This window comes from Erinaceus europaeus, chromosome X (assembly GCF_950295315.1).
Source record: "Erinaceus europaeus chromosome X, mEriEur2.1, whole genome shotgun sequence".
NCBI classification, from domain to species: domain Eukaryota; kingdom Metazoa; phylum Chordata; class Mammalia; order Eulipotyphla; family Erinaceidae; genus Erinaceus; species Erinaceus europaeus.
The window spans coordinates 118,699,436-118,711,010 of NC_080185.1; the positions used below are offsets into that span (position 1 = coordinate 118,699,436).

Here is an 11,575-nt window from a genome sequence, read left to right on the forward strand (position 1 = left end):
TAACAATAAAATCCCCACTGGGTCCTCTGCGACTTTCAAAGTTCTTGTCGCCATATGTGTACATTTTCTTATCTCCCCATGACAGATGTCAGCACACCACAACTTTTCATCTTTCTCCTCCATAGGGCATTGGATACCTACCGATCCCCTTCAAGCCTCTCCTGCCTCCCTGCTTTGGAGTCCCCGAATCTGCTAAAACAGACCCCCATAGCTTTTTTAAGTTTCACTCAGTGTTTTCCATTCTTAGTTTCCCATTCTAAGTCCGACCTATGAATGAGTCCCTGAGCTGTTTTTTTGCTACTACTACCTCCCTGTTAATCACCTTTGAAATCAAGAACTTGAGAAATTAAGAAAAGCTAGTTCCTTGGTGGATCACTGAAATTATTCACTAGCTAGAGCACTGCCCAAGAAAGACCTATAGCTTCCTCTTCCAAATACATGCTATGACTGTCTCAGATGACTCCAAGTTCATAGTGAAGCTTTTAGAAACAGAATTCTGAGGTTTGGGGGAGTGAGCAGTAGTGCAGCAGGTTAAACACGTGTGGTGCAAAGCGCAAGAACTGGCCCCCAGGCTCCCCACCTGCAGGGGAGTCGCTTCACAGGCGGTAAAGCAGGTCTGCAGGTGTCTATCTTTCTCTCCTCCCCTCTGTCTTCCCCTCCTCTCTCCATTTCTCTCTGTCCTATCCAACAACGACGACAACAATAATAACTACAACAGTAAAACAACAAGGGCAACAAAAGGGAATAAATAAATTTTTTAATTAAAAAAAAAGAATTCTGAGGCTTTTCTCAAAAAGCACTTATTATGGTGTTGGTTCCATATGCATTCATTCAACAAAAATCTGTTAAACATATACTGCCTGCCAGACACTGTTCTAGACCCTGGGGATATACAAGTTAAAGAAATCAACAAGGTGCCATCTCTCATAAAATGTCTAGACTGGTTGGGGAAGTAAACATTAATAAAAGAATCACAAAAATAATGTGAAATTGGGACAGGTGGTGGCGCACTTTGTTGAGCACACATGTTACAGTGTGCAAGGACCCAGGTTCAAGCCCCTGGTCCCCACCTACAGAGGGAAATCTTTGTAAGTGGTGAAACGGCTGCAGGTGTCTCTCAGTCTCTGTCCCTCTCTATCTCCTCCTCCCCTCTGGTTTTCTAGCTGTCTCTATCCAAAAAATAAATTAAAATAATTAAAAAAATAAAAATTAGTAATGTGAGATCACAAAGGAGACGTGCTTCATGAGCACATCAGGAATGGCTTCTCTGAGGAAATAACCTTTGAACACACATGTGAAAAAGGAAAATGGATGAATTAGGTGAAGGTATTGATGGGATGGGGTTGTTGAGGCTTAGTAACCTTCAGTAGATAACTAGAGCCAGTGATTTAGGGCCTGTGAGAGAAGAATCTAGACTGGGCTTCATATAGACCTCAGTTTACTAAAGTGACAGTATTTTTACCAGTATTCTACAGAGTAAACAGTCTGTGAAGCTCATTTACATAAAACTTTCTGAAATAGGGCTTTACACTTCAGTGGGTTTTTTTTTTATTTTCCATCTGGAGGGGGCCGGGTGGTAGTATACCTGGTTGAGCGCACATGTTACAATGCACAAGGACCTGGATTCGAGCCCCCAGACCCCACCTGCAGGGGGAAAGCTTCACAAGTGGTAAAGCAGTGCTGCAGGTGTCTCTCTGTCTTTCACCCTCTCTAGTCCTCCCCTCTCGATTTCTGACGGTCTCTATCCAATCAATAAATAAAGATAATAATTTTAAAAAATTATTTTAAAATTTTTGGAATAAATAAATAAATATTTGATCTAGAATTAAATATTTATTTAATATTTAAATAAACATTTAATATTTATTTAAGTAAATATTTAAGTCTGGAATAAAATATTTAAAAAAAAAAAACACAGATTTCTGGGCATAACCCCTACAGGTTCTGATTCAGTACTTGTAGAGTGGGCCTTGTGAATTTGCATTTCTAATTAAGCTCCTTGGGAGCGGAGAGATAGCTCACCAAGTAGAGTGCACCCCTTACCATGTGTGAAAAGCCAGGATGCAGTCCCTGGTCATCACACAGGAGGACTACACAGGGAAGTTTCTGCTGTGTTGTCTTTCCTTCTCTCTCTGTTTCCTTCTTCCTCTCTGTTTTTCACTATCTCATTAAAAGAGAGGGGGAGGAATCTTCCAGGAGCAATGTAATCATGCAGACACAAAGACTCAACTATAACTTCGGTGACAAGAAAACAAACAAACAAACAAAATAGACACACACATATATTCTCATTTCACGATGAAGCAAACCTTGGGTGGCACTGCTCTATAGAAAAGTGAGATTTTGATTTGTCTGCATCTTTATTTATCAACACACTCGCATGACTTTGACAAACTCTATTCTACTAATGATTCATATGGTCAATTCTGTAGTATCACCAGAACAAAAGAATGCTGTGATAGGTAGATAAAGCAATGTGATAATCTAAAGATTTCAAATATCTGAAATGAGTGAGAGAAAGGATAATTATAAGCAAACTGAGCTGTCAGTGATGTAGTGAATCTTCATTCATTTACTCCAGACAGATGTACTGACATTCTTTTTTTATTTTTTATTATCTTTATTTATTTATTGGATAGAGACAGCCAGAAATCATGAGGGAAGGGGGTGCTAGAGAGAGAGAATGAGAGACACCTGCAGCACTGCTTCACCACTCGCAAAGCTTTCCCCCTGCAAGTGGGGTCTGGGGGCTTGAACCTGTGTCCCTGTTAATTGTAACATGTGCGTTCAACCAGGGGTGCCGCCACCCGGCCCCGATGTACTGTCATTCTTAGTGAAAGCCTGATTTCCAAAGCAGTCTTCAGGAAACATAATACCCAGTAGCCTGATGGGGGCCAGGTAGTGGCACACGGGGTAAAGTGTACGTGTCACCATGCGCAAAGACCCAGGTTGAAACCCCTGCTCCCCACCTGCAGGGGGGGGGAAACTTCAGGAGCCTTTGCTCTCAATTTTTCTCTGCCCTATAGAATTAAAAAATTGGGGCTGGGTGGTGGTGCACATGGTTGAGTGCACATGTTACAGAGCACAAGGACCCGGGTTCAAGACCCCAGTCCCCACCTGCAGGGGGAAAGCTTTGCAGTGGTGAAGCAGGGCTGCAGGTCTCTCTCTCTCCCTTTCTATCTCCCCTTACCTTCTCGATTTCTGGATGTCTCTATCCAATAAATAAAGAAAATTTTTAAAAATAAAAATAAAAAGGCCACTGGGAGCAGTGGATTCAATGTGCAGGCACTGAGCTCCATCAGTAACCCTGGTGGCAATACAACACAAAAACAACAAAAAAAAAACTAAAATAACCTGACAGAACTACAGACGGGAATCTCTTGATGTTTATGACTCTTGAGATGGGGAGATAGCATAGTGGTTATGCAAGAGACTACTGGTCTGATAAATATATATGTATTAATAACACTTTAATTTTAACAGGAATACTTTTTAATGGAGTTCTCTATTATATAATACTAAAGATAAAAATAACGGCCTTTTTTAGGTCTCTTTCTTCTTCCAAAAAACAATTTCTGCTGCTATACCATGCTCCCATTACATGAAAAGGAAACTATGGAAACTTGAAAAAAAGAAAATATAATAGATATATATATAGGCAACCCATAACTAGACCCTTGGGAGAACTATGGTGGTTACTGTTTTGGGGGTGGGGCACAGAACTGTGGTTTGGAATTATATCCTTATTATCTTAAAATCTTGTAAATCACTAATAAAAAAGGGAAAAAGAAAGAAAAGTTGGCAAGAGAATCAAGATTTCTCTAAATTTTTTCCAGAGAATTTATTTCATAGAGCAGAATATTGTCATTTAAAAAATTTTTTATATTTATTTATTTCCTTTTGTTGCCCTTGTTGTTTTATTGTTGTAGTTATTGTTGTTGTTATTGATGTCATCGTTGTTGGACAGGACAGAGAGAAATGGAGAGAGGAGGGGAAGACAGAGAGGGGGAGAGAAAGACGCCTGCAGACCTGCTTCACCGCTTGTGTAGCAACTCCCCTGCAGGTGGGGAGCCAGAGGCTCGAACCGGGATCCTTATGCTGGTCCTTGTGCTTTGCGCCACCTGTGCTTAACCCGCTGCACTACCACCCGACTCCCTGTTGTCATTTTTAAAAATTAAAAGTGAAGTCTTTTGGGGTGGGAGATAACTCACCCATAGGGCATAACTCTCCGTGTGCAAGGCCCTAGGTTCAAGCCTCAGCACCACACAGAATAATCATAGCAAAAAGGGAAACTCCATAGATGGTGGAGTGGTATTTGTTAATTCTCCCTGTCTCTCTTTCTCTGTCTTCCTTTAACTGAAATAAAAAGATTAAAAATGTTGACCAAGGAGCAGTGGAATCACCAATGCATGAGTCAGGCAGGCCATTTAACAGCACCACCATCAAACAGGTCTGAGCTTGGGGAAAATTACATAACCTCTCTGTGACTGTTTCTTAGAAATTAAGGATGATGAGAGTACCAGTCACACTGGGTGACTTAAACTGATACAGACTGTAACACAGACGTGGCCTACTCAATAGTCATTCTCTCTTCCCTACCAATAAGATCCAGTTTTGTTCCAGGTGGCAATAGGCGCCATCAACAAAATTTGATCTGCTGGGTTTCCTTGGATGAGTGTGGGGTCATGTGACTCATTTCTGGCCAGTGCAATAGAGGACAAGCAGAAATCTACTGGCTGAGATGCCCAGAAATGCTATTTTCCTGATAAGAAAGCCCACACTCAGCTGGCATGAGCCCTTTCCCCCTATTACACCTGGAACTACAGCACAATGTCTGCAGGAGGGGAAGGAGCCCTCCTGGTGCATTAGGAAGAGAGCAGAGAGAGAGAGATCTGATGAACCTGAGCCATGGGCGATGATATGAAGTGCTTCTATGCTGGTTTGTATTCGTGTAAGATCAAGATCAATGCCTGTGTCAAGTCCCTGCTCATTCTTTCGCCTTATTACACCCAGTCAAACACATCCTCTAGCCAATTCACTTGAAAGCAGAGTGGTGCCTGACTAGCTAGTATTCGATAAACATTAGCAATTATTAAAGGCATGTGCTCTGTATTTTGTTCCCTAACCAGATAGCAAGCATTCCACTGACATCTTTGCAACAGAACCCCAATTTCCCTTTTTGAAATCAACCTTCTCTCTCTTCTCAGCCTGCTGTTATAGAATTGACACCACTCTCCACTCTAAGTATCATACTAATTGTCTAAAGCCAGTGAGCATAGCATACCACCCAAGCAACAGTGATGGTTCTGGAATGTGCACATAACCCAGGCCTAGTAAAAAGGAGTGTTCAGAGTGGGCACTTAGCCACAGATAGGCAATATGAGTGCCGGCTCCTGGTAAGAGCACTGGGGCACAGGCTCACCCTCCCTCCACACAGACCCCACCCCTCCCCTCCCCAGGCACAGCGTTCTGGGGAGTCAGTCTGCAGTTGCAACTGATCCACAGAGGAGGGCAAACCAGGAGAAGAGCAAGGAAACTGAGCTAGAGACCTCTACCACACATCTCTGGATAAAATTTTACCTTCGGAATTTTCAAATCAGGTTAATTTGAAACTGGTTCTGCTAATTCAGTTTGAGCTGAATCCTCCACCACTTGCGGCCACAAAGTTCCTTCTGATGCTGTCAGATGGGCGAGAAAAAGAATTTATTATACACTTGAGAGTGGGAAAACTTCCACACTATGGTCTAGTGCATCTATTTAGTCTAATCCAGTGTCCAATGCAGTACAATTTCATATCCATATCACCTTCCCAAAGGAAGAGCACAGCCAGAAAATCTTCAATTTGCCATTGTGTAAACTCATTCAAATTTCTCTTCCAAATGGAAAAAAAAAACCAAAAAACAACCTTGTCAATTGAAAGTGCTTTTTGTTCTTGCTTCTTGTAAACATGTCCAGGAGGACTCCTTTAAGAATAGATATGCCTCCAGGTTTCAGAGTGAATGCTGGACCCAAAGGCAGACACTGGGAGTATATGACTAATATTGAAATAATATTCACAGACAGTTGTCATGGCAGCCTGCTCATTCTGCACAAAACAGAACCCACTGCACTTGAACAGGATTTAGCAGAGGAGGGCTGCTAGCCTGCAGACAGCCTCTGAGTTAGACAACCTACTAATTGGTTTTGGTCTTACTATTGAATATAGCCTTCAGACTGCACCCTAATTGCACCCCCCCCACATCAAAAATACTAGAAATCACTAATAACAACACATAGTAAGATTTTTATTGAACACCTACATCACTCTTGAAATCTTCCTTTCAGGCTATCAGGAACAGCTCAGAGGCAGTGCACAGTTGGATTTACTTGTAAAACCTGAAAAAGACAAAAGAGTTGGGGAAGTAGGGGGAGTAGTCGGCTTCATTTCTGGTACCAGTTAGCATTGGCTGAATGCTGCTATCAGACACTCCCTTCTAAATAGGGTTCTATAGGCGAGTAGCCAAATTGTTCTGTGCTCAGTTACTCAGTCCTGAGGGAGTGACTTTAGAAACTAGAGGCATGTCAAGTCATAAATAAAGAAGGGGGAAACCAAATATTTCCAGATGATCCGTTTCTCTCTATAAAAGCTAAGCTCCTTGAATGGGAGTGGGGGTGCTTTAAGAAATTATAGATAATTGGTGTTGAAAGGAATACCACAAGGACACCTCTACTACTAGACAAACTTTTGCATATCACCCTGTACTTCCTCCCATCTGCTTTCTCTTCTTTTGAGTTTCTTCTTCAAAAGAGAGATTAAGAGCTAATTAGAATTCAATAACATCCTAAGTTAGGACAACCACATCAAGACATCAGCTGTTGGAACATTATCCACCCATTGGAACAAATTCATCCTTTGGGTTAATTAGTGTTCTTCAAACTCCTTAAGACGGGGTCATGTCTTACACTTTAAAAAAGAATAAAAGAACCTCCCACACTGCCCAACACTGTACTCCTCGACCTACCGCAGGCGTATGATTGATGAGTAATTTCAGGCTAGGGCCCAGAATACAGGGCAGTCCCTCAATAGCTGACGGGCAGATCAAAGACACTGTCAAAATGATCTAGAAGACAGCTAAGTATGAAAACTGCAGAAATGCTGAATTGGTAGGTACGGCATTTTCCCTCATGTAACTAGAAATCCCACTAGGCAGCGAGAAATGAAATTATATAGGAATTACAATTTTCACATGAACAAGAAATCTGGAAGTAGGAGACCCAGGGCTGTGACCCAGGTACCTCCTTCTTTCATCCAAACCAAGTCTCTTCCTTCTTCATTACTCATGATCACGAAATAGCTGTCTTGCCTCCAGTTCACATTTGTATTCTAGACAGAATGGGAAGAACTCAGGACAAAATGGAGGCTTAACCACTGCGCTACTGCCCGACTCCCTCATCCTTCCCCCCCTTTTGTTGCCCTTGTTTTATTGTTGTTATTATTATTGTTGCTGTTGCTATTGACTCCCTACATCCTTTTAAAGAAATGGTTTTGGAAGCTCACTTACTCCCAATACATCTCATTGACCAGAATTGAGTCCCACAGTCTCTGCAAGTATTAAGGACTGGGGAGATAGTACAATGTGCTAGAGCACAATATTTGCATGCCTGAGACCCCACAGGTCCCAGGTTCAATCCCTAGCACCACCATAAGCCACTGCTGAATAGTGCTCTCTATAACATAACTCTTTGTTATAAAAACAACTAAGTCTTAAAAAAAAAGAAAGGGAAACTTCCAGGGGGCTGAGAGGTGGCACAGCGGGTTAAGTGCACATAGTACACATAGCATAGAGCTTAAGGACCCGTGCAAGGATCCTGGTTTGAGCCTCCCCCACCTCCCCACTTCTGGGGGGGGGTCACTTCACAAGTGGTGAGGCAGGTTTGCAGGTGTCTATCTTTCTCCCTCTCCTTCTCTATTTTCCCCTCCTCTCTAGATTTCTCTCTGTCCTATCCAAAAGATAGGAAAAATGGCCTCCAGGAGCAGTGGATTCATAGTGTAGGCACCAAGACCCAGCAATAACCCTGGAGGCAAAAAAAGAAAAAAAGAGAGGAACTCCCCACCCCATGCCTGGGTTTTCTCATCTATAAAATAAAGATAATAATAGTACCTTTCTAACAGGGTTCTACTAAGGAGTGAGTTCATTTGAGTAAAAAGGTAAGAACAGCACCTCACACATAGCAAGAATTACACAAGTGTTCTGTTTATTTGTACTGCTGAGCAAGAAAATGGGTACTGGCTAAGCAAGTAGCAGTATCTACCACAGACATGTGCTTACTCTAACTTTACCTGCCCTGGTTACCATGCCACCTGAGATCCACTTGAGAACTGCCTGCTGGAAACAGCTCTTCTCCATGACCTCTTTCCCCATTTACTGGAAACTAAGGACAAATCAAACTTCCAAATATGCAAGCCAAGGAAGGCTCCAGTGCCAATCACCATGCTGACACACATATATTCTAGACATGAGTCATCAAGATTCCTTCTGAGGCAAACATCAGTAAACCTGATTCCAGCTGGCCAACGCAAAAGTGGGAGGGCAGGGGCAGGAGGGAGGGTGGGGGGTGGGGAGAGGGGGAGGGCGCGCCAGTGCACTGTTCAGTTCTGGCTTACGGTGATGCTGGGAATTGAACCTGGGACCTTGAAGCTTCAGGGATGAGAGTCTTTTTGCAGAATGATTATAACCATTATGCTGTCTCCCCAGCCTGGGAGAGCAGTCTTCCCATCACCATAAAGTCGGCAGGTATACTTAAGGATGATGTGACAGAGACCTTAAACGACAGCACCCAGTTGTCCCACTTCGGAGCTCAAATCCCTTGTTTGTGCTCTTGAAGCTGATCTAAGTCATCCCTGAACAGACTCAGTATCCAAGACTGAGAGAACAAGTGCAAAAGCCCTGAGGCAGAAAAGGCCTTGTGTGCTAAGAGGAGTAAGCAAACAAGTATGACTGGAGAGAGGAAAAGACAAGATGAAGAAATGAGTTCCAGAACCAGAGAGGAAACAAACGGGGTGCTAAATCGTGCAGGACCTCGCAGACCACTATAATGAAGCTTTACCTTGATTCCAGTTGTGGTAAAGAGCTACTGGAGAAGTTAGAGAACTAACAAGATATAACTTAGACTTTTAAAGTATCACTATGGATACTGTGTGGAGAATAGCATGTAGGGAGAAAAGGGCAGAAGTTGGGAGGCTAGTATTTGGGGTTCATGGTAGGGACCCAGGCAAAAAATGATGATGACGTTTTTTTAAGTGGGATGGCAGAAAAGATGACAGAAGGTGATCAGATTCTAGACAGGCATTAAAGGTGAAACCAGTAGGATTTTTTTTGGTAGTAAGATTAGGTTTCAGAGTGTGAGGAAATGAAGAATCAAGCCTGGTTCGCAGTTTCGGTTCTAAATCGCTGGAGAAGTGAGGCTGCAGTGAAAGGCTATGGGTAAGGAAGACTGAAGGGAAGACGTGGGACTGGAGCCCTAATTTAGATACAGACACAGTGGGCTTGTGGTGCACATCCCACATCTAAATGGAGATGCCGAGTAAGCAGATTTGGAATCTGAGAGGAAGGTCTGCACTGTTACATTTGGAAGTCATAACTAAAGTCCTTAGCTCGAATGAAGATGCCAGGGCAATTACAACAGAGAAGAACTGAGACTTCACTGATCCGTAAGACATGAAAACATCAAGCTGAAGGGACAGATGCACTACCGTGTTCATAGCTGCATTAGTCACGATAGCCAAAATATGGAAGCAACCTAAATGCCCATCAGGACAGGATAATGCCCTGATTTGAAGCATGTGATGGCTTTAGCTCAAAGCTCGCATTTTTGCTTGATTGAGTTGATGTTCACCCTTTTCACCTGATACTGACTGATATATAAAGGCTGAGAGCAACGGCAATAAAGGAAGAAGCTAGCAAGCAGAAGTGGAGGTAGCAATCCCGCAGCCTCTCTCTCCTTTGCTCTGGCTTCATGTGCTAAGGGTCTCACCTTTCCTGGACCATTAGCCCTTTGGCCTGACCCTCGCCCCACCCCCCAACAACACCCATCAACGGATGACTGGATGAAGTTATGGGACATATACTCAATGGACTACTTACTCTGCAATTAAAGAGAGGATACACCACCATCCAGCTCCCTCTATCAGAAAAAAGTCATCCTAGAGTGGTGAAGCCTCAGTGACAGCAAAAATAAACAGGGTACCCATTTCTTCACTGGCATGCACTCAAAGACTACAAGAGACCTGCTGATTGGCAGCCTTGTTTTAAACTGACAAGGGTTGGAAGCAGGCGGGACACACTTGTGTGTGACTCCTTCCCAGGAATCTTTGCAGCTCACCGGCTAGCAGGAAACACAGAGCATTCATGGATCGGTCTCATGGCCGATGGCTCAAGAGCATCTCATAGCTCACCATCTGAACATCAAGGGCTCAACCAGCCTCTCAAAATGTTATCAAGCAAAAGACATTCTGGAAGGGACCCCACAACGAAAATTACAGGGAACTGAGGACCCAAGTCAAAGCCTGGTACTCGAAAAGTAACACACTTGCTGCAGGTCTCCCTCTGCTTCTGTGGAACAACATAACCTGGCCAATAACTGCTTCCCTTCTCCCACCTGGAAAGTAGGGTCAACACTGAGACCTACAGGGGAAAGTGGAGGGGGTGTCTTGTCCAAGTATGAATTTCTGAGAGGGGGCCACTGAGGCTTGAGGTGAACCAACCTGTGTTAAGAGTTCACAGCCAGAGTCTCCAGGAGAGGACAACCCCCCCCCCCAAGAGTGTGCCTTCCACCCACCTGTCTCGTCCAGGGGCCTTCCCAGGAAGACAGGAGTTGGCTGCAGGGCTTGCCTTGACTCTCACTTCTCATGTCCATGCTCCTGCCAGCCTCAGAGGAAGACTCCAGGGAACAGGACAGGACAGGTGTGGCCTCCATGCCCAGCTCGCCCCCTGCCCCCATGACTTTGAAGGGGCTTTCAAGCTTGAGGTTGCCCCCGGGAAGGTGACTAGGAGGGTCCATGGCACTGGCAACAAAAGCCAAAGAGTGGGGCCAGGCGGTGGTGCACATTCTTCTTTTTTTTTTTTTTTTTTTTAAATTTCTTCATTGGAGAATTAACGTTTCACATTCAACAGTAAATACAATAGTTTGTGCATTCTTTTTTTAAAATATTTATTTTATTCCCTTTTGTTGCCCTTGTTTTATTGTTGTAGTTATTATCATCGTTGTTGGATAGGACAGAGAGAAATGGAGAGAGGAGGGGAAGACAGAGAGGGGGAAGAGAAAGACAGACACCTGCAGACCTGCTTCACCTCCTGTGAAGCGACTCCCCTGCAGGTGGGGAGCCAAGGTTCGACTCCCCTGCAGATGGGGAGCCAAGGTTCGAACCGGGATTCTTATGCCGGTCCTTGTGCTTTGCGCCACCTGCGCTCAACCCGCTGCGCTACAGCCCGACTCCCTAGTTTGTACATTCTTAAGCACTCACATCACAGTGCACACAGACCTGGGTTCAAGCCCCTGGTCCCCACCTGCAGGAGGCAAGCTTCATGAGCGGTGA

The 11,575-nt window shown here is 43.9% G+C and overlaps 1 protein-coding gene across 1 annotated transcript in view; it reads right to left on the reverse strand.

Annotated features, from left to right (window-relative positions):
- The window catches only part of PPEF1 (protein phosphatase with EF-hand domain 1), a 25,680-nt gene extending 14,640 nt beyond the window's left edge, over positions 1-11,040 (reverse strand). Inside the window, exons 1-2 of the mRNA XM_060182685.1 lie at positions 10,884-11,040; positions 10,639-10,664 (exon numbers count right to left, since the gene is read on the reverse strand). Of these exons, the coding sequence (XP_060038668.1) occupies positions 10,639-10,664; positions 10,884-11,040 (183 nt within the window). The remainder of the gene's footprint in view (positions 1-10,638; positions 10,665-10,883) is intronic.
- Between the last annotated feature and the right edge of the window lie 535 nt (positions 11,041-11,575).